The sequence below is a fragment of the Cherax quadricarinatus genome, chromosome 79 (assembly GCF_038502225.1).
Source record: "Cherax quadricarinatus isolate ZL_2023a chromosome 79, ASM3850222v1, whole genome shotgun sequence".
Lineage (NCBI taxonomy): Eukaryota > Metazoa > Arthropoda > Malacostraca > Decapoda > Parastacidae > Cherax > Cherax quadricarinatus.
Genome location: NC_091370.1, coordinates 6,607,177 through 6,633,909, shown reverse-complemented (window position 1 = coordinate 6,633,909; position 26,733 = coordinate 6,607,177). Strand labels below are relative to the sequence as shown.

General features: G+C 40.2%; 1 protein-coding gene across 1 annotated transcript in view; it reads left to right on the top strand.

The window, feature by feature from the left end:
* Positions 1-12,795, top strand: part of LOC128702763 (WAG22 antigen-like) — a 131,024-nt gene extending 118,229 nt beyond the window's left edge. The window contains exons 8-11 of the mRNA XM_070101808.1: positions 939-984; positions 1,344-1,774; positions 11,900-11,945; positions 12,305-12,795. Coding sequence (XP_069957909.1) covers positions 939-984; positions 1,344-1,774; positions 11,900-11,945; positions 12,305-12,709 — 928 coding nt within the window. The 3' untranslated portion in view covers positions 12,710-12,795. The remainder of the gene's footprint in view (positions 1-938; positions 985-1,343; positions 1,775-11,899; positions 11,946-12,304) is intronic.
* The last annotated feature ends 13,938 nt before the right edge of the window (positions 12,796-26,733 follow it).

Sequence of the window (26,733 nt, the reverse complement as noted above, 5' to 3'; positions counted from 1 at the left end):
GAGAGAGAGGAACTATTAGCCACTAGCGAAGAGTTGTGTCGAGGAGCTGTGAACTGACCCCTGGAACCAGAAATAGGTGAGTACAGTGTGTCGCGCAGTGAAGTCTAGGTAGGTCTAGCACAACCCAGGCGGTAGCACAGGGTTAGTACCATGACACGAAATATAAAACCCAACAGGGCTTACAGAGCTTTTCACTGCCTATATATATTTGTCAGGCCCGTCTTAGATTATCCAGAACCAACATGGTACCCACTACTCATTAAACAACATAAGACACTGGACAAAGTGCATAGACATACATCGAGACTAGTCCCAGGGTTAAGAGACAAGAGCCGAGACGATCAGCTAAAGGAAATAAAGTAGAGAATTTTACAGGAAAGAAGAACAAAAAAAAAATGATAACAGCATACAAGATACTCATTGGAATTTATAGGATAGAAAAGGTATGACTCTTTGAAAGGCGAAAAAAACGTAAACGGGATCACAATTGGAAGTTAAAGACACAGAAGTGCCAATGGCATATCAGGAAGAAATTATTCTGCTTTGAGGTGGTACAGGAAGTGGAATGACTTGAGGATGTGGAAGCAAACTCCATACATAGTTTTAGGAGCAAGTGCGACAGAGCCCACAAGGGAAGGGATGTGTAAATCTAGCAAGCAGCAACTTGAGAGGTGTAGCCTGGAGCTGAGATTCGACCCCCACTGTCTTCATGTGGGTTATTAATAATAACTTATTACTGAGCATATACAGATAAGTACTCAAACATGTGTACAAGCACATACATATAAACTGTGTTACTCACTACATGTCAAAAAATGGAATTCCCAGTAGTAGAACGAACAGAACAAAAAAGTGGGAGTCGTTCTTGGAAAAACTATGACTGGTAATACTTACCTGGTGGGTCTGGTGAGTGGTATATAAGGAGGCATCACCCTCAGCTTGACACAGTCGACCCAGAGATCCTCCACAACCATGAAGACTCTGGTTAGTTACATCTTGCTATTTTATACTAGTATTCTCAACAACTTTATATTTGTCGCCATATATTTTTACTCACATATATTATTTATCTAATTTCTCAAGCATATTAAGCATCTCTCTTCATAAGAATGAGGACGACCCATCAAATACCTCAGTATTTATGAAGGATACGTCAAGCACACTTAAATTTACAACTAACAATATATAGTTAATATTCTTAACAGATGTAAAAACTTACATTGTTAATGTATTGTGCTTATAAAAAACTATTTGTAAAGAACAATAACTTTACACAGTATTTAAAACAATGATCATCTTTGCACGACAGTAATTAAATAATATAAAATGTGTTGATCCACCAGGTCTTTGCTGCCGTCCTGGCTGCCTTCTGCTTGGTGGCAACAAGCGCTGCTCCTGCTCCAGATGCTGAGCCTGGTCACTTTGGTCATCGAGGATTTGGTGGAGGCTTCGGTGGCTTTGGAGGCTTCAGGGGAGGATATGGTGGCTTTCGATACCGAGGAAAGAGAAGCGCTGAAGCTGATCCAGAGGCTCTAGCTGAGCCTGAAGCTGATCCCGGTCACTTTGGTCATCGCGGATTTGGTGGAGGCTTCGGTGGCTTTGGAGGTTTCGGAGGCTTCAGAGGAGGATATGGTGGATTCGGGCACCGAGGAAAGAGAAGCGCTGAAGCTCTCGCTGAGCCTGAAGCAGATCCCGGTCACTTTGGTCATGGTGGCTTTGGAGGCTTCGGTAGTTTTGGAGGCTTTGGAGGCTTCCGACGCCCTTACTATGGATGAAAAACTGCTTCCTCGCTCGACACTCTTTCTTGACTATGACTGACGCTCATAAAATGTAATTTTGTTAATGCAATAAAGCAATTATTATGTTTTAAATATTTCTTTCTATTATCCAAAGCGAAATTTGGCCAACTTTCAACATGAAAATATTTCCAAACACATAATTAACTTTAGAAAATTCGTTCTTAGTAAAATAATTACACATAACAACACAAGAAAATTGACGAGTAATCTTTCATTGCCTTTGTGAAATTCTAAACCCTAATGACAATATAATTTAAAAAATAATTATGATAGCAACTAAGGTAACTATAAGCTCATATTTAGACTTAACAATGAGTCCTGGACACATAAGGGTTTTGTGTCACCTTAACACTGTTCTCTTATTTAAGTGACACAGTCGTCTAACAATATATTCGACCAATGGCGGCTTCAAATTTTTCACTATAATTACCTATTACTTGGTAAATGTTCGTGAAGGAAGTGATAATGTGGGTGATCTCTGTTCAATATTATGTAGACCTTCCCGAACTGGTTTCCATGAGATAACTTCAGAAAGCCTCTTCTGATCGGCTTCAGAATCTCAGCAATGGTGTATCATACGTAGAAGGTTGGTGTTAATGGAGAGTGTTGATGCTATTTTCTCGCTTTTAGTCTCAATATAGTATAGTAATATTTTCATGACTTAAGTGGATTAAGTTTTTTGAAAAGGGGGAGGGGGCTGCCTTGATGCTAGTCACAGGCTCTTGATGCAAGGAAGTCGACTTATCCTCTCTTTCTTGGATCAAATATGAATGCCTCTCATTCCACAAACACTACGTGTCCTCTACGGGTTTAGCGCTTTGTCTTAATTAGAATAAAACAATTGTGATCGTTATCAATCTCTAATGGCGGATGAATAAAATGAATGTATCGTTATTTGGGTATTTGTTGTTTAGGTATAAATTTTGTTGGATTCTGTGCAGTAATTATTAATGTATTTTCCTCAACGGAAACTTTCTCCTCATTTTTAATTGTGTGTGTTGTAATGTGTCAGTTTTATTAATGAAACTGGTTTCTGTTAAGTAACTGGAGAATATTTATCCTGATCTATTGATCATAAATAAATATCATTGTTTGACTTTGTTGGGCTAACTTAGGTTAAAGATATATAATAGGCTGTTTTCTGCCTGTTCAGTCTGTGTACTCTCAAGACCATTGTGCGTTACTTAGTGAAAACTAAAGTCCTGTCAAACCTAGTCAATCGTACTTAGAGTAAAGTTTGGATTGGTTCTGAATTGTGTAGGTCCCATATTGTTTTTAGAGACAGGGAAAGAAAACGAACTGGGAAAATTAAAATAATGCGATCATTTTTCATCCCTTCAGTGCTGATAACCTGATGATGCAATGTATGAGCAGCTTCAGGCTTAATGTGCTGGATTATTTTAGGACAATTGTTTCATCAGTTTAGCTTCAAAGTTACTTAGTCTTAGTAGAAGTACTGATTTGGATATCGACTATGTATGTACTAATTTGCCATTTTTAGTGAAGAAACTAGAATATTAGTTGTAATGTGAAGTTTTGTGAACACTTGTAATGATTATCTTTAAATCTTCAGCGCTAATATTTACCTGCATTACTAATGCCGTAATTTGCACTGTTGCAGTAGCGTGCAAATACAAGGGACTAGGGTTATTTAACGAGCGTAATGTTTCTGGTTAGCACCTGGAGTATACCTAGGGAGGGGGTTCGGGGATCAACACCCCCGCGGCCCGGTCTGTGACCAGGCTTCTCGGTGGATCTGCCCCTGATCAACCAGGATATTGCTGTTGTCTGCACGCAAACCGACGTACGAACCACAGCCCGGCTAATCAGGTAATTACTTTACTTGCCTGTTCAGTGCCTTGCAGTCCAAACATTTTGAAATATAGTTGTTGTTATTTGTTGGGTTTATCAGGGCCACTGACAATTTACGAGCCCGACTTGCCGATGTTAGGGGAAGATTTGTTGCCCAAACCTGGGCGATGAAAGAAAAAGAATGACAGGTCATTTGTAAATAGAAACAGAAGCTTGAAGTTTCCAATTACATCCGATGGACCCTCTTGCCAAGCCCCAACAAAGCAAGACGCCCACACTCCATACCTGAGTTCAGTAACCGGCTTCCCACCAAAAACCGTTAGAGAATTACCTGCAGAACGGAAAAATTGATCAGGCTGAAAGTAAGCTGGTGACCAGATGTTCCTGAAAAGCGCCCGGCAGGCAAATAGACAAGGACAAGCGTTCCAGAGAGAACGGGGGAAATTTATCACCACGGTGCTTCATGGCCTGGTGGCTAAAGCTCTCGCTTCGCACGGCGAGGGTCCGGGTTCGATTCCCGGCGAGGGTAGAAACATTGGGTGTGTTTCCATACACCGGTTGTCTATGTTCACCCATCAGTAAAACAGGTACCTGGGAGTTAGTCGACTGGTGTGGGTCGCATCCTGGGACAAAACTGACTTAATTTGCTCGAAATGCTCAGCATAACAAGAGACTTTCTATATAGTAATGTGTCACTGATGTCAGCTATGGTCTGTATACCTTGTACATGTACTTGTAGTAAATAAAGATATTATTATTATTATTATTATTATTATTATTATTATTATTATACTCAGGCGAGAGAGAGACGTCCACACCGACGAACGCTGGCGCAGAAGTCCTTGAAATATAGTTACAAGTTGTTGATGCTGCTTCTTCTCTCATGTTTTTTTTTTTTTTCCTAAATTAAGAAGATAAGTGTTTACTCTTCACTGATCAGATGAAAATATTCTCGAGTTAATACATGGAAGCCTCTAGGAGGATTTTTTTTTTTTCAGTGAACTAAGGTATCCCATATTGAGGGATATCTAATAAACTCCATAAAGTAAATTTTTTGACTCTCTTATAAGTTCCAGTGTCGTTCACTACAGCTATCTCTTTTTTTTTTTTTTTTTTTTTTTTTTTTTTTTTTTTACACAGGGTTTGACAAGGTTAAGGATCCCTAGCTTTATTGACAGCTATATTACAGGTTAAGGATTCCTAACTTTATTGGCAAGCTAAGAGCTGTTACCTACATCAGCTCATTTGAAAGCATTTTTATTGTTATGAGACATACAAGTATGGGACAGGATGAAGTTGGAGCCATCTGTGGGCCAGCATTTTCATTTGATCAACTGACGTTATCTCGTTGACATCATTATGCTGTACGAATGTGTTCCATACTCGAGTCATCCTGGGTATGTATGATCTCAGATGGAGTGATGTTCTGGAGAAGGGTACAGCCAGAGTGAAGTTGCTGCTTTCTGCCCGTCTTGTGGCATAAAAGTTTGTTTCACACTGTCCTCGAAGTGGATCCAAGTGTGGTATTTTGACAATATTGGCCTTGTACATAACAGTAAGGCCACCCACATCCCTCCTATGTTGAAGGCTCTGCTGAAATGACAGATCTATCCAAGATGGGTCCAGGCGAGAGATGAGACGTCTTGCTCTGTTCTCTACTCTGTCAAGCAGTCGCAGATGAGAGGGGGGGCAGGCAAACCAAGAAAGTGGAGCATACTCAAGGTGTGAGCATACTTGTGCCTCATACAGGATCTTGCAACCCCTACTGTCAAGCAGATGCGAGATACGGAGAAGTGCTGTAAGCTTCCTGGCTGCCTTGTTTGCAAGATTTACAACATGGTTCTTCATGGTTAGTTTGGAGTCAAATTTCACCCCAAGGATATCAACTTCTTCTCCAGGTGCCAACATCATCCCATTCATCCTTACTACTACACCAGCATAACCATCATGGTGCCTAGAGACGATCATCATTTGCATTTTCTCAGGTGCAAATGTTACTTGCCATCTATTTCCCCAAGCTGATATAGCTCTCAGCTGGTGATTGATGTAGCTTAGAGCAGCTGGCATTTCTTCTCTTGGATAAGTGAATGTCAGTGTACAGTCGTCTGCATATGCATGTGATTCTGGGATGAGATGAAGAAGGTCGTTGAAGTAGACATTCCATAACAGTGGACCCAGCACGCTTCCTTGTGGAACGCTTGCCCCAATAGGATGCCTTGCTGATTCCGTTCCATTGAGGACTACACTTAGAGATCTACCATGAAGGTGATCACTGAGGAGACATAGCGTAGAGCCTGCAATTCCCAGTGCTTGAAGTTTTGCTAAGAGGCCCTGGTGCCACACCCGGTCGAAAGCGCCAGCAATGTCCAGTGCTACCACACAGCTGACTTTGGATTCATCCAGTGACTGGTGCCACTTAGTGGAGAGGTTTAACAACAGATCAGCAGCAGAGTAACCTTTCCTGAAGCCATATTGACGATCACAAAGTAGTGAGTGGTAGTCAAAAAAATCTGTCATTTGTCTTGAGATTATTGTCTCAAGGATCTTACCGGTGATTGACAGGAGTGACACTGGTCTGTAGTGCTGATTTCTGCTCTGCTCTTCTTTTTGTGAACAGGGACTACATTTGCCTCTTTCCATGGAGAGGGCCATTTACACTGTACTAGGCAGTGCTGAAAGATGCGAGTTAGAGGTGCTGCTAGCTGGTCTGCACATCTTCTCAACAATCTTGAGCTCAACTTGTCTGGGCCCACAGCCTTTTCTTGGTCAAGTGATTTAAGAAGGAAATGCACCTCCTCCTGCCTTATTGTCACCACTGACAGTTTTGACACAGTTCTTGCAGCTAGCCAAGGAGGGTCCCTTGCTGGATCAGGAACTTGCATTTTGGTAGCAAAGTGTTCAGCAAAGATGTCCGCCTTCTCTTGACTACTAGTAGAGGTGGTCCCATCCTGTCGATTTAGAGGTGAAATAAGTTCATCAGGCAGATAACCTTGTCTGTCCTTGACCAGGGACCACCAGGTTTTGGAGCCTACCCTACCTGATGCTAACTTTCTTTTAGTGTCCACCTCCCATTTAGCAATGGCCCACTTTTGAACATCACCCATATGCCTACAGGCTTGCATGTGCAAGTTCCTGTTATAGGTGGTAGGATGTCTCTTATACCTTCGCCATGCTTTGTACTTAGCAGTAGCAGCCTCTCTACAACGAAAGCCAAACCAAGGCTGATCTGTAGGCTTTGTCACATATTGCCGGTGAGGAATGTGTTCTTGTTGCAGATTAAGGATGTGTCCAGTGAAGGCTTTCACTTGGTTGTCAACATCCCCCTGGAGAAGAGCATTCCAGTCGGTGGTGGCGAGCTCAGAGCAAAGGGCTGGCCAATTACCTCTTTCCCATAGCCAGGTTGTGAGTGTGGACTCCTCACCTCGTTCTGTTGGGATCTTAAGTGTGGTAAAAACAGCCTTGTGGTCAGACGATCCAACGTAGCTGAGGGGTTGACAAGTGACTATGCCTTCTGCCAGATCACTCACTACTGGGTCAAGGGAGGAGCCAGAGATATGAGTAGGGAAATCACAAAGTTTCTCATGTCAAACACTGCAAGAAGGTCATCAAAGTCCCTCTGTATAAGGTGCTGGTTGAGGTCACCAACAATTATAATATGTTGACAGTTGTGTTGTAGCAGAAGGGAGTCAATATTTTCCATTAGGAAGTTGATAGGGTCTGCGTGTTGCCACTGAGGTCTGTACATTGCACATGCTAGTACAGAGGTACTAGTGTTTATACAGAGCTTGAAGAACATCATTTCAAGATGTGTAGGGGTGGCAACGTCTATGTGCTGGGCATGAACACTTTTAGAGAAGCACACAGCAACACCACCTCCTTGCCCCTGCCTGTCTCTTCTCAACCATGAGGTGTAGCCAGCAATTCTTGCAAAATTTTCTGGAGTCCTGTCATCCAAAAATGTTTCAACAACAGCTATCATGTCGGGACGTCGAGTGTTCGCAAAACTATGTGTGAGCTCTCCAACATTAGTAATGAAACCTCTAATGTTGGCCGACAGGATGCTGATAGACTGGCTCCTCATGATGAAGTGGTCAGCTTGAGGTGGTGGGTGTGTAGGGAATGTAAGGTGCCTGCCCTTGAGAGAGGTAGGGTACTGAGGCAGCTGCAGGGATGTAGGTCTGTGGTCATGTATAAGGCCCAATCCCACCTGCTGGGCTGGGATAGGAGTAGCTAAGTGGGTGACGTGTGAGAGTGTTTAGCAATTCAGAGATCCTGCTGGTTTGTTCTGAGAACAGGTCTCTAAACAGGTGGCCCTGTCTGTCAAGTTCCTTTTTCTTCCGACACTGGTCCTCCTTATGTCCTTTCTTGTAGCAGTAATTACACCTGGTATCTCGCAGGCAGTTGTTGGCAGAGTGCCCCTTCCGGTGACAGCGAGAGCACAGCCTAGGTGCCTGGGAGGGTGGACTAGGATTTGTTGCACCTCCTGTGTTTCGCAGATTTGTCCTCAGATTCTGCAGCTGGAACTGTGTTAGTGGAGGGTGAGACGGCTGTAGATGTCTTCCTCCTCCACGTCCTCCTCCACGTCTCTCTCTCTCTCTCTCTCTCTCTCTCTCTCTCTCTCTCTCTCTCTCTCTCTCTCTCTCTCTCTTTACGATATTTACCACGCAAAATGCCTCCCACCCTTCTCCCAGCACTCTAGTTTAATCATACCTCACCTAACACCACATTAAACGATGAGGGGTGGGATTTTTACATTTCAGATGATCATCTGAACTATGGTGGCAGCACATTTCTGGGAAAACAGTCATTAAATAAGTGACGACGAGAGTGTTTCTTTTCTTGTAATAACACCTAAAAAGAATACAGATTTTGCATTCAAAAACATCGTCACTGGAATTTGAAGGTCATTTTCTTAATCTCTTGCAATAAAGATAACTTACGACAATGAGCCTGGCCTTTTAATCATAACTAATTCTCTCTCATCGGAGAAGCCAGGTATGAATATAAACAAATCAGGAAGAGATGCATTAATGTATAATTATTATATATTTCTTCAGACAATGAATTACTCCTCCATGATGAAGTTGATAAATTAGGCAAACAAAATACTTTGAAGGAAAAAGTAGAGGATAGTATTGCGTCAAGTATTAAAAATATTAAGACAGTTACAGTAAATAATTAATCTGACTCACGAAACCGTAATGACACGATTGCACACAAACCATACCACGGCCGGGGATAGAGCCCGCGATTAGAGAGTGGCTAGTGCGTCGGTCTGAAGTTGTATGACCCTCTGATCGCGAGTTCTATCTCCGTCCGTGGTATGGTTTAATAATTAATCTGAATGTGATAGGAAGACTTTTAAAAAACTTGGTTAGATATATAATTCACAGAGATAACATGAACATAGGTAATCGCATTTACGGAGCTACTTGTAATACAGAGTGATAAATCTTGTAGCAAGCAGACCTAGGCTTAGTTTGATATATACTGCAGTTTGATATATACTGCAGTTTGATATATACTGGACACCCACGATTATCAAAGTAAATACGAAATATGTGTTGGCGACTTTATGGTTACTTCTTGAACGCTATGTGATTCAGTGTCCGCTTATTGAGGAATATAAAGATAGATAATAAACTGTGTGATATGTCAAGGTATCTTATTAATCAAATAAAGTTTCAGACGTTTTCAACTAATATACAATTTTCACGAAAATTTTTAGAAATATATCCATATGTACTCCTGTTAACTCCTTTTTTGTACCCTAGTTTCTAGGCCTTTGTGTATCCAAATGCTCATGCGTTACCCTCTACAAGATGGGTAATGTGTGCAAAAAAGACCAATAGCTTCTGCAGATAAGCATTCTCTGTTTTTTCTAATTTCCCCCCTCCCACCCTCATTACCTCCCCCTCACTCCGTCCCAGATTTCACCCCTCTCTCTTAATCCCTCCCTATCTCTGTACTTCCACATTTTCTCCATCACTACCTCCCTTCCTACCTCTTAGCCTTTCATTGCTCCCTTCTTCTTCATCCTTCCTTCTCGCCATCTCCTACTCTCTCTGTTCCATTCTATCCAATATAGCACGGTTTCTACTGCAGGGTATGATAGCCCAGAGCACAGGCCGGGTAATGTAGCCCGCAGTGTAGCACGGGGATGCCTCTGGAAATGATAGTGCGGCCAGAAGAATGAATTGTCAAACGTTTGTGGCTGCTGCTGCTCAGAAACCCAGGGAAAATCCTGAGACAAAAACAAGTGGTTGACCTTGCTGCATGCACTGGGCATCATAACTCTCTTCCGAGTTCACGTACTCTGTATTTCACTGAAGAACTTCAAACCAACCCTCACTTAAATAAAAGCCTCACATACCTTGCATGAGTATCTTCTTTCTACAAACTGCTACTACTTTGTCGATCCTCTCCAGCCTCTTGCTATGTAGCTTGACTCCAAACCTGGACAGAATATTGAAGAAGTGGCCTGACATTCACTTTTTAAGTTCTTCCTGATATTTTGCAGTGAAATTCCTAATTACGAAATCTAGATCACTGGTAACCTTGTTGTTCGAAGATATACATTGTTAACCATACATAATGCTGCTTATGATTGCTTCAAGAACCATTTTTTTAGTTATGTCTTATCTAGTGACATTTAAGATTATTATTTATTAGTCAGATTTAAGATTATTATATATTAGTAATATTTAAGATGTGTATATGCAAAATTTACTTTCGTCAACACTGAAACTTATCTACCATTTGTCCAACTACGGCGTCAACCAGACATTTCTCAATGATTATACAATCAGTTTTGAATAACGCGCTTTTAATGTGTTAAAACACAGAAAGAGAAACAGAGACAAGTATCAAACCTAGTGACAAGTGAGCCTAGTATCAATTTCATACCTACAGGCTCACATCAACCGAACAACCTCTGCAGCAATGCGCCTTTGACAAATCTGAGTACCTTTCAGGAATTTCACCAATGAGCTGTATCAATAGGTTATTATTATTATTATTATTATTATTATTATTATTATTATTATTATTATTATTATTATTATTATTATTATTATTATTATTATTATTATTATTATTATTATTATTATTATTATTATTATTATTATTATTATTATTATTATTATTATTATTATTATTATTATTATTATAGTGAGGCGTGTCTTAGCTTTTTTTTATTTTTTACAGCCATTGTGTTTAGGCTGCCCTAGTCAGGTCTTCTGAACTAAAGGAAATCAAACAAGGGCAGTTCTGGTCCATATTTCGTCTGCTACATGAGTGAAATAATGAAGACAGCTTTTGGGAGACGTACGATAAGGCTCTTGGAGCAAGGAGAGAGAGGAACTATTAGCCACTAGCGAAGAGTTGTGTCGAGGAGCTGTGAACTGACCCCTGGAACCAGAAATAGGTGAGTACAGTGTGTCGCGCAGTGAAGTCTAGGTAGGTCTAGCACAACCCAGGCGGTAGCACAGGGTTAGTACCATGACACGAAATATAAAACCCAACAGGGCTTACAGAGCTTTTCACTGCCTATATATATTTGTCAGGCCCGTCTTAGATTATCCAGAACCAACATGGTACCCACTACTCATTAAACAACATAAGACACTGGACAAAGTGCATAGACATACATCGAGACTAGTCCCAGGGTTAAGAGACAAGAGCCGAGACGATCAGCTAAAGGAAATAAAGTAGAGAATTTTACAGGAAAGAAGAACAAAAAAAAAATGATAACAGCATACAAGATACTCATTGGAATTTATAGGATAGAAAAGGTATGACTCTTTGAAAGGCGAAAAAAACGTAAACGGGATCACAATTGGAAGTTAAAGACACAGAAGTGCCAATGGCATATCAGGAAGAAATTATTCTGCTTTGAGGTGGTACAGGAAGTGGAATGACTTGAGGATGTGGAAGCAAACTCCATACATAGTTTTAGGAGCAAGTGCGACAGAGCCCACAAGGGAAGGGATGTGTAAATCTAGCAAGCAGCAACTTGAGAGGTGTAGCCTGGAGCTGAGATTCGACCCCCACTGTCTTCATGTGGGTTATTAATAATAACTTATTACTGAGCATATACAGATAAGTACTCAAACATGTGTACAAGCACATACATATAAACTGTGTTACTCACTACATGTCAAAAAATGGAATTCCCAGTAGTAGAACGAACAGAACAAAAAAGTGGGAGTCGTTCTTGGAAAAACTATGACTGGTAATACTTACCTGGCGGGTCTGGTGAGTGGTATATAAGGAGGCATCACCCTCAGCTTGACACAGTCGACCCAGAGATCCTCCACAACCATGAAGACTCTGGTTAGTTACATCTTGCTATTTTATACTAGTATTCTCAACAACTTTATATTTGTCGCCATATATTTTTACTCACATATATTATTTATCTAATTTCTCAAGCATATTAAGCATCTCTCTTCATAAGAATGAGGACGACCCATCAAATACCTCAGTATTTATGAAGGATACGTCAAGCACACTTAAATTTACAACTAACAATATATAGTTAATATTCTTAACAGATGTAAAAACTTACATTGTTAATGTATTGTGCTTATAAAAAACTATTTGTAAAGAACAATAACTTTACACAGTATTTAAAACAATGATCATCTTTGCACGACAGTAATTAAATAATATAAAATGTGTTGATCCACCAGGTCTTTGCTGCCGTCCTGGCTGCCTTCTGCTTGGTGGCAACAAGCGCTGCTCCTGCTCCAGATGCTGAGCCTGGTCACTTTGGTCATCGAGGATTTGGTGGAGGCTTCGGTGGCTTTGGAGGCTTCAGGGGAGGATATGGTGGCTTTCGATACCGAGGAAAGAGAAGCGCTGAAGCTGATCCAGAGGCTCTAGCTGAGCCTGAAGCTGATCCCGGTCACTTTGGTCATCGCGGATTTGGTGGAGGCTTCGGTGGCTTTGGAGGTTTCGGAGGCTTCAGAGGAGGATATGGTGGATTCGGGCACCGAGGAAAGAGAAGCGCTGAAGCTCTCGCTGAGCCTGAAGCAGATCCCGGTCACTTTGGTCATATATGGTGGCTTTGGATACCGAGGAAAGAGAAGTGCTGAAGCTGATCCAGAGGCTGTAGCTGAGCCTGAAGCTGATCCCGGTCACTTTGGTCATCGCGGATTTGGTGGAGGCTTCGGTGACTTTCGAGGAGGTTTTGGAGGCTTCAGAGGAGGATATGGTGGATTCGGGTACCGAGGAAAGAGAAGCGCTGAAGCTCTCGCTGAGCCTGAAGCAGATGCCGGTCACTTTGGTCATGGTGGCTTTGGAGGCTTCAGTAGTTTTGGAGGCTTTGGAGGCTTCCGACGCCCTTACTATGGATGAAAAACTGCTTCCTCGCTCGACATTCTTTCTTGACTATGACTGATGCTCACAAAATGTAATTTTGTTAATGCAATAAAACAATTATATTTTAAACATCTCTTTCTATTAACCAAGGATAAATTTGACCTACTTTCAACATGAGAATATTTTCACACTCAACATTAACATTAGAAAATTCGTTCTCAGGAAAATAATTACACTGTAACAACACATGAAAAGTGAGGAGTAATCAGTAATCTTTCTTTGCCTATGTAAAATTCTAAACCCTAATGACATTATAATTTAAAAATTGTTATGATAGTAACTAAGGTAACTTTGAACTCACTTTTAGTTCGTCTAATCCAGTTTTTATCTGAGCGAATTTTGCCGCGGTAATATTTAGATTTAACTGTGAGTCCTGGTGATATATGGGTTCTGTGTCTTAGTGTTACTTTAACACAGTTATCTTATTGTAGTGACACAATCGTCTTACAATATATTCCACCAACGACGGCTTGGTGAATGTTCGTGGAACAGGTGACAAGTGTGGGTGATCTCTGCTCACTTATGTAGACCACTCCCGAAATTGGTTTAAATGAGATAACGTCAGAAAGCCTCTGGTCGGCTTCAGAATTTCTACACTGGTGTATTATACGTAGAAGGTTGGTGTTGTTAATTGATATACTTTTGAATTACCTTTAAAGAGTTTCGAGAGTTTCATTACTGTCGGAGCCCGGCCATGGGCCAGGTTCTTCTTGTGCTTGCCTAGTCAACCAGGCTGTTGCTGCTGGAGGCCCGCTGCCCCACATATCCATCACAGCCTGGTTGATCTGGCACCTGACGAAGTTACTTGCCCAGTTTCCTCTTGAAGATTTCTACACTTATTCCAGCCGTGTTTCTTATATCTTCTGGTAGTCTAGGATCCCGGATGTTTATACAGTGTTCCATTATTGTGCCCACCGCACCCCCTTCTCCTCACTGGGTTTATTTTACACTTCCTCCCATACCTCTCATTCCAGTATGTGGTTATGGCAGTGTGAAGATTTGGGACCAAGCCCTCGAGTACTTTCCAGGTATATATTATCATGTATCTCTCTCTCCTCCTCTCCAGTGAGTACATGTTCAAGACTTGAAGGCTTTCCCAGTAATTTAGGTAATTTAGTAATTTAGGTGGAGTGTGTAGATGCTATTTTCTCACTTTCAATCTCGAAATGGTATAGTAAGGAATTCGACTCATCCTCCTTTTCCTTGGATCAGATCTGAATGCCTCCCACTACACAAGCGATACGTGACCCCTACAGATTTAGCACTTTGCGATCATTAAAATAAAAGAAATGCGAACGGCATCAATTTAGTGCAATAATTGAAGACTTCATCTTCTGGTCTTTAAACATTTAGTGTTGATAAGTTTTCCTCAAAGGATGTTTTGTCGTGATATTAAATTGTGCAAGTTTTAATTTGTCAGTTTTAATGAAGCAAAAATGAGGTTAGACTCTGTGAAAAATGTCTAACCTGATGATGTATAAATTATATTTTTTTATTTTGCTGGCCTATCTTAGGTTAAATATATTTACTGCCTAATACACCTATTAACGCTCCAAATTATTGTATGTTATTTGCTCAAGGTTTAAAAATCTTACACATTTACTAGTCAGTCTTACTTAAAGACCAATTGATTCTGGTTTGTGTAAGTCCCAGGCTGGGGAGGGAAAATGAATTGGGAAAATTGAGATAATGTTTTCGTGCTTGAAACCTTCATGGAATTTTACAACAGTGGTGTCTTCAAAGTTTATAAACTTAGCTATGTACATTTCTAGGTGAAATTATATAAGACATCAGAAGAACACTAAAGCAGATGGTTGAGCAGAAGGGGTAGTAGGATGCAGATTGTTAGATCTGATGTTAGTCGACTGAGGTGCGAATGAGAGGACGAATAGGAAAGAAAGTTAAGTGCTCACTGAGAGAAGATATAAGAAATGGTCCGAACACCAAGGAAGAAAGGCAAGAAGCAGGAGAAATGAGTAATTGTGAACAATAGAATAGCCAATAATTATAAGATAAATTAAAAGACTAAAGCAGGAGAAAAGAGTAATTGTGAACAATAGAGTAGCCAATAATTATAAGATAAATTAAAAAACTAAAGGAGGCATTAGAAGGAGCAAAGGGGAGAGTAAAAGTGGACATAAAAATAAAGAAGATAGCAGGAGTGAAGAATTTAAGATGGAGAACAAGGGGTCTTGAAGGGTTTCTCATGGAAAACCAGAAAGCACAGGAGATGATAACAGAAACCTCAAAAGACAGGACAATCTTGAGTGAAAGAATTAGAAAAGGAGCAGTGATTGTCTATGACCTTCAGGAGGCTGATGGTAGGATGGAAAAAGAAAAAAAATGCTATCAAAACTATTACGAAATGTTCAGAAGGTGAAGTAAAACAGGAGGAAAATTTTCAGGAATTTGGAAGAAAATCTTGGAACAGATGATGCCAAATCAAATTAACCTTCTAGTCAAGACCTACTAGCCCTGGCCCTAACCCAGCACAGGTACCTACTAGCCCTGGCCCTAACCCAGCACAGGTACCTACTAGCCCTGGCCCTAACCCAGCACAGGTACCTACTAGCCCTGGCCCTAACCCAGCACAGGTACCTACTAGCCCTGGCCCTAACCCAGCACAGGTACCTACTAGCCCTGGCCCTAACCCAGCACAGGTACCTACTAGCCCTGGCCCTAACCCAGCACAGGGATTCCCAGATCTTCATGTAACCCTACGTCCCTAAATCCTTGACATATAACAGGGCTTAGCTATATAAATTAACTGATGTTGTAAATAAAAAAAGGCACAATACCGTGACTGGAACGATACACAAATAACCCGCACATGAAAGAGAGAAGCTTACGACGACGTTTCGGTCCGACTTGGACCATTTACAAAGTCAGCTTTTATAACCGTAAATCCCAGTCTGTCCTGATGTTCATAAGTTATATTAGGGGTTTACCTGTAGTTTACCTGGAGAGGGTTTCGGGGGTCAACGCCCTCGCGGCTCGGTCTGAGACCAGGCCTCACGGTGGATCAGGGTCTGATCAACCAGGCTGTTACTACTGGCCGCACGCAGGCTGACGTACGAACCACAGCCCGGTTGGTCAGGTACTGACTTTAGGTGTCTGTCCAGTGTCTTCTTGAAGACAGCCAGGGGTCTATTGGTAATCCCCCTTATGTAGGCTGGGAGGCAGTTGAACAGTCTTGGGCCCCAGACACTTACTGTATTGTCTCTCAATGTACTCGTGGCGCCCCTGCTTTTCATCGGGGAACTGTTGCGTCTCCTGCCGAGTCTTTTGCTTTCATATGGAATGATTTTCGTGTGCAGGTTTGGTACCAATCCCTCCAGGACCTTCCAAGTGTATATTATTATGTATCTCTCTCGCTTGCATTCCAGGGAATACAGATCAAGGACCTTCAACCGTTCCCAGTAATTTAGGTGCCTTATCGTGCTTATATGTGCCGTGAAAGTTCTTTGTACACTCTCCAGGTCTGCAATGTCGCCAGCCTTGAAGGGGGCCGTTAATGTACAGCAGTATTCCAGCCTAGAGAGCACAAGCGATTTGAAGAGAGTCATCATGGGCTGGCGTCCCTAGTTTTGAAGGTTCTCATTATCCATCCTACCATTTTCCTAGCAGATGAGGTAAATACACTGTTGTGGTCTTTGAAGGTGAGGTCCTCTGACATTATCACTCCCAGGTCCTTCACATTACTTTTCCGCTCTATTGTATGGTTAGAATTTGTCGTATACCCTGATACATTTTTAATTTCCTCAAGTTTCCCATATCTGAGTAATTTAAATTTTTCCTCGTTGATCTTCATATTGTTTTGAGTGGCCCATTCGAAGATTTGGTTTATGTCCGCTTGGAGTCTCGCGGTGTTTTCGATGGAGGTCACTGCAATGGTGAACCGGGTGTCATCCGCAAAGGAAGACACGGAGCTATGACTTACATTTCTGTCTATGTGAGAAATGAGGAAGAGGAATAGAATGGAAGCGAGTACTGTGTCCTGTGGAACAGAGCTTTTTACCGTGGCTGCCTGGGACTTTACTCTGTTTAGTATTACTCTTTGTGTTCCATTTGTCAGGAAGTTATAGATCCATCTACCAACTTTTCCTGTTATTCCTTTATCACGCATTTTGTGTGCTATTACACCATGGTCACACTTGCCGAAAGCTTTTGCAAAGTCTGTGTATACTACATCTGTATTTTGTTTATCCTCCATAGCAGCCAGGACCTTGTCATAGTGGTCCAGTAGCTGGGACAGGCAGGAGCGACCTGCTCTAAACCCATGTTGCCCTGAGTTGTGTAATTGATGGGTATCTAGGTGGTTGGCGATCTTGCTTTTTAGATCCCTCTCAAAGATTTTTATGATATGGGATGTTAGTGCTATCGGTCTGTAGTTCTTTGCTATTGCTTTACTGCCACCTTTGTGGAGTATGGCTATGTCTGTTGTTTTTAGTGTGTGTAGGATGACCCCTGTGTCCATGGTCCCTCTCCATAAAATGATGAAGGAAAGCAATAGAGGCTTCTTGCAGTTTTTGATGAACACGGAGTTCCATGAGGCAGAGTGCATGGGCATGTCATTTATTGCTTCTTCAAAGTCTTGCGAAGTTAGGATAATATCCGAGATTTTTGGGATGTCCAAATTTTGGGCTTCGTTCATAAAGAATTCATTTGGGTTATCGACCCTTAGTCTGGGCAGTGACTGGAGAGCGAATATGGTGACACTGACAGTATGGTGACGCCGACAGTGTAGTGATGCTGACAGACAGTTCGGTGATGCCGACAGTATAGTAACGATGGGTAGTTTCAAATTTAGGTTGGATAAATACATGAGTGAGAGGGGTTGGATTTGAGTTGTACTTGTACATGAGTAATAGAATTATCAAAACTTATTGCTTGGGAAGAACTGAAAATTGGGTTGTGCAAATATTGTTATTGGGATGGATTGTGAAGGACCTGTCTAGTGGGCCAACAGGCCTGCTACAGTGTTCCTCCTTTCTTATGTTCAAAAACTATCATAATGAACTGTAAATTAGTAACGTATGAGCCTTTGGCTTTATAAACAGGAACAAATACCCAAAGTAGAAGAAAGACAACCTAAAGGAGAAAAGGGGGCACCTAGCTCCCTTGCAGTGCTCCTTCCCCACTACTTCTACCTTCTACTTCCACTACTACCACTACTCCTTCCTGCCTATATTTACCCCTTCCTTCTCTCCTTTCCGTTAGTGTGACTGTAAATGGTCCAAGTCAGGCCGAAACGTCGATGTAAGCTCCTCCCTTCTATGTGCGAGTTATTTGTGAAATAAACATTTATCAGTATATCAACATTTATATAGTTATACGTCTAATTATATGTGAATTTCATTTTCTATGATGTAAGGGAAGAAAACTTCTTATGAAAAGGAAGACTATTATAAATTACATGTACGTAAATGTAGTTTATAGCATAAGTAAGTAAATTTATTCAGGTATACACAAATACAGTTACATAGACTTATCATACATAGCAGCATATGTGTAGAGAACCTAGGATAACCCAAAAAAGTCAGACAGAGTGACTTATTTCCATTGGGGTCCTTTTACCTTATTATTATAATATAAAGGTTATAATATTTTCTTATTATTCTACAATGAAGATAACATCTTATTATCATACTAAAAAGACTATCTACTACACGAGGGTTATTAAGACTATTTACAATACGAGGGTCATTACTAGGGATAAGGTAAAATTTACACGTATTTTAGCTAAAAAATAGAAAATCATTCCCCTCCCTTTCTGTAGCTTCATTCATCAGACACTTTTTGGCAGTCTTCTTGAACTGGTTCATGCTATGACTGGCTTTGGCATGTGCGGGTAGTCTGTTCCATTCCTTTATTGCTGTACAATAAAAGGTGTTTGACGCCTGGCCACTGACTGTGGGTACTACAAAGTTGTGCTCTCTCCCCCTAGTACTATGATTGCTTTGGTTCCCAACCTTGACAAAATTGACAGCAAGATATTCTGGACACTGTTCGTGAGCAATTTTATAAACATGATTTAGCTTCAGTTGTTTTACTCTGTCTTCAACATTCAGCTTATCCAACTGCTGTAATTCATCCTGGCCTACATGTTCTCTTGGTCCCAGCCCCAGGATGAATCCTACGATTTTGTTCTGGGTGATTTGCAGTCTATCTTTCAGTTTTTTTGTCAAGGCAGAGTACCATGAAGAGCAAGCGTAATCCATATGGCATTGTATAAGGGCTAGACATAGGGTCCTGCGAGCCTCAGTAGGTAGACACTGTGCTTGTCTATACAGGAACTTCAGTCTGGCATTCGCTTTCTTTACTACACTGTTCCCTATCAATTCTCCTGACATGCATGGGTCAAAGGGGATTCCCAAATATTTTACTGATGAAACCAAAGTGATGGACTCCCCATTACACTGAACATTAAAATGATTTACCCTTCTCAGTTTATGTTTCGTTCCAAAGAGAATGGCTTCAGTTTTCCCTAGGTGTAATGATAGTTTGTTGTCTACTAACCATTTGCTGCAGGACTCCAGTTCTAGTGTTAAAACATTAGCAATATCTTGTGGGTCTTTACCTGTCACTAACAGAGCACTGTCATCTGCATACAGTAGGAGTTTGCACTTGACACTGATAGGCATATCATTGACATAACATAAGAATAGTAAGGGACCCAGAATACTACCTTGGGGAACTCCACATGTTATCGGCAGGGGTTCTGATTCCGTTTTGTTGATTTTGACTATTTGTCTCCTGTTGCTAAGGTAGGACTTAAACCAGTCTACAGAACCTATACCGATAGCTTGAAGTTTCTTACATAATATATTGTGGTTGACAGTATCGAAGGCCTTTTGCAGGTCTAAGGTTACCATACCTATGAGGTTCCCTTTTGACATTTCAGTTCTCAGGTAATCCATCAGACTAATAAGGGAGGTATCGGTTGAGTAGGATCTTCTAAAGCCCGATTGATAGCTATGGAGAATGCTGTTGTCATTAAGGTACTTAACTACTTGAGAATACACCGCCCTCTCCAGAATTTTAGATATTATACTGAGTATACTAACAGGTCTATTATTATAATCAAGGGGGAAGCGCTAAACCCGGAGGATTATACAGCATAACAGGTCTATAGTTGCTTACATCAGACCTATTATTTTTCTTGAAGATAGGAGTAACTCTGGCCTCCTTGAACCCCTCCGGTATGCTATTAGTGGTGATTGATAGATTTATTATGTGAGCAATAGGGATTGACAGTTCAGAAGCACCATCTTTTAGGAATTTAGACGGGATGTTATCAGGGCCTGTGCTCTTAGTTGGGTTTAACCTGCTTAGTTCTTTTTGAATGAAGTCATGAGATACACTTACTAGTTGACAACTGTTTGGGGTTACCCCTTTATTGGTATAGTATGTTTGAAACTTATCAGAGTCTGTGTTAAAGGTATTTGATGCAGCTGGTAGTTTACTTACTAGTGTTGATGCAACAGATGTGTAGTAGGAATTAAAGCAATTTGCCACCTTAGATGTTTCGTGGCATACCTCATTATCGATAGTGAGTACTATGTTAGACCTATCTACTGGCTTATGGCTATACCCCAACTGTTTTAGTTGTTGCCAGAGCTTTCTGGGGTTATGCTTATACTCTTCAATTTTTGAGCAATAGTGCTTTGCCTTTGCTCCTTTTATAAGCCTCTGTACTCTGTTCCTCACCCTTTGGAATTCATTTAGTGCTGCAATATCCTGTCTGTTTGCTTTAAATCTTTTTAGCAGCTGGTCTCTGAATTTCATATTATCTAATATCTCAGTAGTCATCCAGGGTTCAGTTCTTCGTTTAATCCTAACCTCTTTAACTGGTGCAATATTATTAAGAATGGTAGTGAACATTGTTTTGAATTTTTCCCAGGCATCGTTTACGTCCGTGCAACTTGTTATCTCTGTCCAGTCACAATTGTGTAGCCTATTTACCAGTGTTTCTTTACTGTAGTTTCTAGTTGACCTCATTTTTATTGTCCTGTGTAGGCCTATCCTATCCCTAGTGATTTTCCTGGTGCAGTAAATGATGAAATGATCACTAAGACCTGTGGTAATGACACCTGACTGACTAATGTTCTCAGCGCGGTTGCAAAGTATGTGGTCAATTAGGGTGGCTGAGAACTGTGTGATCCGGGTTGGTTTATTAATTAGTTGGGTGTAGCTATTTAATCCTAGAATTTGCTTATACCTTTTGCATAGCCCGTTATTTTGTTGCTGAAAACAGATATTGAAGTCGCCCAGTATTATTGTTTCGCAATTGCTTTCAACTCCGGACAAGACTCTGGAAAAGTCTTCTAAGAACTGGTCCTGGGTAGGAGGGCGGTAACTAGTTCCTACTAAGATGGGTTTGGTCTTGGGAAGCAGCACTTCAAACCATAGAATCTCCAGTTTATTGTTATTTAAATCAGGTCTTGGGTTGTAAGCTAAGTCATTTCTAATGTAGGCACATACTCCACCACATATATATATATATATATATATATATATATATATATATATATATATATATATATATATATATATATATATATATATATATATATATATATATATCATTGTATTGGTTTATATAAATATTAAATTATTGCAAACTTATCTAAACTATATTTAGCTGGATTAGGCTAAATTAAATTGCACTGGTTATGATAAGCCAAGGCCGGGTCACCACTACTTGGAAAAGACCCGGGCCGGGAAAATACCGGCGAATAAAAAAAAAATATATGATAAGGTTATGTGGAGAACTAGTTAGATAAGTACACTTTCCTGCATGAAACAACATATAGCAATCAGTACTTATCTGTTAACAGCACGGTGTCCAACAGCCTGTCCCTGGACATCCCTTCCGGGTGCCGTCCCAGAGTTCACAGTGGCTGTGGATTGCAAGTTTGTTAGTCACATAATTTACCCCAAAGGAGCGTATATCTCAGCACCTCATTATCATCTGAAATGCGTCGTGATACGTAGTTTTGGGTGACTCATCCACACATTACGGGATCTACTGCTAATTCCAGTCGAATCTCACCCCTATCTGTTAGCTGTAGCTAACGTAATTAGGTGTGGGTATGGCTGGACTTCCCTGGGTATTGTAACTAACCCAATTTCCCCTAGTTTGTTGTAGGAAAAGCATGACCCCGGTATTGAAGTCTTGAGTAAGCTGCTACAGATGCTTAGTTATGTCCTCACTCATTGATAGGGAGTCACTTTGGTCAGTTATTGCACGATAGGGTGATATCCTGTCACTTTGTTCAAAACACCTGAATGGTCTCCAAGTGAGATCGAGGCAGGTCTGGGAATGCCTACCTAGAGACCTGCCTCTGGTGGAAACTAGAAACTAACCATGTAGGCTTACTGTCTACAATATATATATATATATATATATATATATATATATATATATATATATATATATATATATATATATACATTGATCTCTGGCTGAAGGAGACTCGAACCTACGAACCTTGGAACAAGGTACGCAGTGCTATACCAATCTACCCACACTGGACAATACCTTGGCATGCAGCTTGTGCTACACGTTGATCCAAGGCAGCCAGCTTTCAGGGAGAAGGCTTACAGCTTTTCAACTCATCCCCTGCATGCATCAGCCTTACTAGAGATTTTAACACTGCAAGGAATTCGCAAGAGAAGGCGAAATATACACAAACACTGATCTCTGGCTGAAGGAGACTCGAACCTACGAACCTTGGAACAAGGTACGCAGTGCTATACCAATCTACCCACACTGGACAATACCTTGGCGTGCAGCGTGTGGGTAGATTGGTATAGCACTGCGTGCCTTGTTCCAAGGTTCGTGGGTTCGAGTCTCCTTCAGCCAGAGATCAGTGTTTGTGTATATTTCGCCTGCTCTTGCGAATTCCTTGCATATATATATATATATATATATATATATATATATATATATATATATATATATATATATATATATATATTAACAAGTCGGCCGTCTCCCACCGAGGCAGGGTGACCCCAAAAAAAAAGAAAATCCCCAAAAAGAAAATACTTTCATCATTCAACTCTTTCACTTCACTCACACATAATCACTGTTTTTGCAGAGGTGCTCAGAATACAACAGTTTAGAAGCATATACATATAAAGATACACAACATATCCCTTTAAACTGCTAATATCTCTACACCCCTCCTTTAGAGTGCAGGCATTGTACTTCCCATTTCCAGAGCTCAAGTCCGACTATATAAAAATAACTGGTTTCCCCTGAATCCCTTCACTAAATAATACCCTGCTCACACTCCAACAGATCGTCAGGTCCCACATACCATTCGTTTCCATTCACTCCTATCGAACACGCTCACGCAAGCCTGCTGGAAGTCCAAGCCCCTCTCCCACAAAACCTCCCTTACCGCTTCCTTCCAACCTTTTCGAGGACGACCCCTACCCCGCCTTCCTTCCCCTACAGATTTAAATGTTCTCCATGTCATTCTACTTAGATCCATTCTCTCTAAATGACCAAACCGCCTCAACAACCCCTCTTCAGCCCTCTGGCTAATACTTTTATTAACTCCACACCTTCTCCTAATTTCCACACTCCGAATTTTCTGCATAATATTTACACCACACATTGCCCTTAGACAGGACATCTCCACTGCCTCCAACCGCCTCCTCGCTGCTGCATTCACAATCCAAGCTTCACACCCATATAAGAGTGTTGGCACTACTATACTTTCATACATTCCCTTCTTTGCCTCCATAGATAACATTTTTTGTCTCCACATATACCTCAATGCACCACTCACCTTTTTCCCCCTCATCAATTCTATGATTAACCTCATCCTTCATAAATCCATCCGCCGACACATCAACTCCCAAGTATCTGAAAACATTTACTTCTTCCATACTCCTCCTCCCCAATTTGATACCCAATTTTTCTTTATCTAAATCATTTGATACCCTCATTACCTTACTCTTTTCTATGTTCACTTTCAACTCTCTACCTTTACACACATTCTCAAATTCGTCCACTAACCTTTGCAATTTTTCTTTAGAATCTCCCATAAGCACAGTATCATCAGCAAAAAGCAACTGTGTCAATTCCCATTTTGTATTTGATTCCCCATAATTTAATCCCACCCCTCTCCCGAACACCCTAGCATTTACTTCTTTTACAACCCCATCTATAAATATATTAAACAACCATGGTGACATTACACATCCCTGTTTAAGACCTACTTTTACCGGGAAGTAGTCTCCCTCTCTTCTACACACCCTAACCTGAGCCTCACTATCCTCATAAAAACTCTTTACAGCATTTTGTAACTTACCACCTATTCCATATACTTGCAACATTTGCCACATTGCTCCCCTATCCACTCTATCATATGCCTTTTCTAAATCCATAAATGCAATAAAAACTTCCCTACCTTTAACTAAATACTGTTCACATATATGCTTCAATGTAAACACTTGATCTACACATCCCCTACCCACTCTAAAACCTCCTTGCTCATACGCAATCCTACATTCTGTCTTACCTCTAATTCTTTCAATTATAACCCTACCATACACTTTTCCTGGTATACTCAGTAAACCTATTCCTCTATAATTTTTACAGTCTCTTTTGTCTCCCTTCCCTTTAAATAAAGGGACTATACATGCTCTCAGCCAATCCCTAGGTACCTTCCCCTCTTTCATACATTTATTAAACAAAAATACCAACCACTCCAACACTATATCCCCCCCTGCTTTTAACATTTCTGTCATGATCCCGTCAGTTCAAGCTGCTTTATATAACCCCTTTCATTCTACGTAATGCCTCACGCACCTCTGCCGCACTTACATCCTGTTCTTCTTCACTCCTAAAAGATGGTATACCTCCCTGGCCAGTGCATGAAATTTTATATATATATATATATATATATATATATATATATATATATATATATATATATATATAAATATATTTATATATATATATATATATATATATATATATATATATATATATATATATATATATATATATATAACTGCCTTATAAGCCGAACGTACTATATAGAATAACATCTCTCACTCAGAGAGTTCCTGGATCTGCCTTACTAGGCATAGTTTACCTAGCCATCTCTTATACATAGTATCATCCGCTTTTTTGCCATTTAGTCAAACTATGCAGATAATGCAAAATACACCAATGTGTGTATACATAATCAAATTATGCAGCGCTGTCCACACTAAGCCAGATCACACATAACAGTGGCACCCAGGGAACTTGCCGTTTACTCCAGAGCTGATGACACGAGACAGGTGATAGTATATTGTAATTTGTCTCATGGTTCGTAGATTCGAGCCTTCTCTGGTCTCAGATAAATGTCTGTATATAATTTCAGTGTTTACTATGATTATAACTATTCTACTATCTTTAGTCTGCATGTGAGGCGATGTCAAGACTTTATCATCAGCCTGGTGCCGCCGGCTCAGTAACAACGCCTAGTTCACTGAGTGCCATAGTTGTGTTGTTTAGCTTGGCGTAGATACCGCTGCGTACTTTGTATGGCACGTTGCTGTATAATGAATCATCTGCATAATTTGATACAACCTTAGACATTGCGATACGTTCTCCCAATAAAAAAAAAATCCTACAGCCTTTGTTTCTTCACAGTACACAGTATATACGCTGAGAGGAGTACAGTTCAGTGTATATATGCTGAAATATACTCGGTATATATACACCCAGTGATGGTAAAAAGGTTACATGCAGCCTGTATGACCCTAGTGCAGTCAATGGGTTTTAAACCTCATGAAACAAGCATTAATCTGAAAATTTTCACCACTATGTGAGTATTGGTAGACGAGCACAGAAACCAAACAACAGCAGTGTTGTGTAGTACAGCAGTTTCTGTTTACAATAATATAAATATAATCCTCATTCCACGCTAGATTGCCTTAGTGATAGGAATTTCAAATGCCAGGTTAAGTTAATTAAAACGAGTCATATGTTGGGCACACGGCCACAGAATTAATATTATTAAAGCTATGTGTTACCCAGCATTCTTGTTAATTTTGTTTTAAATATTAAATGTATAAATTCGTTATAAGTAAATGGAATATTTATAACGAATGTTTAAATTTGACTTATTAGCATTAAAACTTTTGTTTTCAAACTTTTGCGAATTTTTTTTTTTTTATTTTATTTAAAACGTCATATAACAACATATTAAATATATAAAAATCCTCCTTCATTAAACGGGTATACAAAACATAATACATGAACATAATACACCTTATAAAGTATGCTGCAGAACATATCCGATATTTACACCTAAGCCAACTAGTATTTCCCTAAACCATACTTGATGAAATATCATATAAAAGCATACAACAATACGTATAACATTATAACAAAAATTAAAGCCTTAAACATTTTTTTTTTTTTTTTTTTTTTATAATTTAAAAAATATACAATACATTAAATAATCATAGGATTACCTATCATTACATTCATAGTAAGTATAATTACAATTGTCAATATATACACTAGAACGGTTATAAATATTCGTCAGTCCCCTATTCATTATGTACCTATCCCAAGGTAACAAGAATATACAAATTCTTCGTTACCTTAATTAAAACCCTCTTATATACATTATAAACAAAGAGAAACTATTCATCAATAATATGCCTTAGTGTTTGATTTTATGTCAATAAAACCTTTGTAAAGACATAATACATAAAC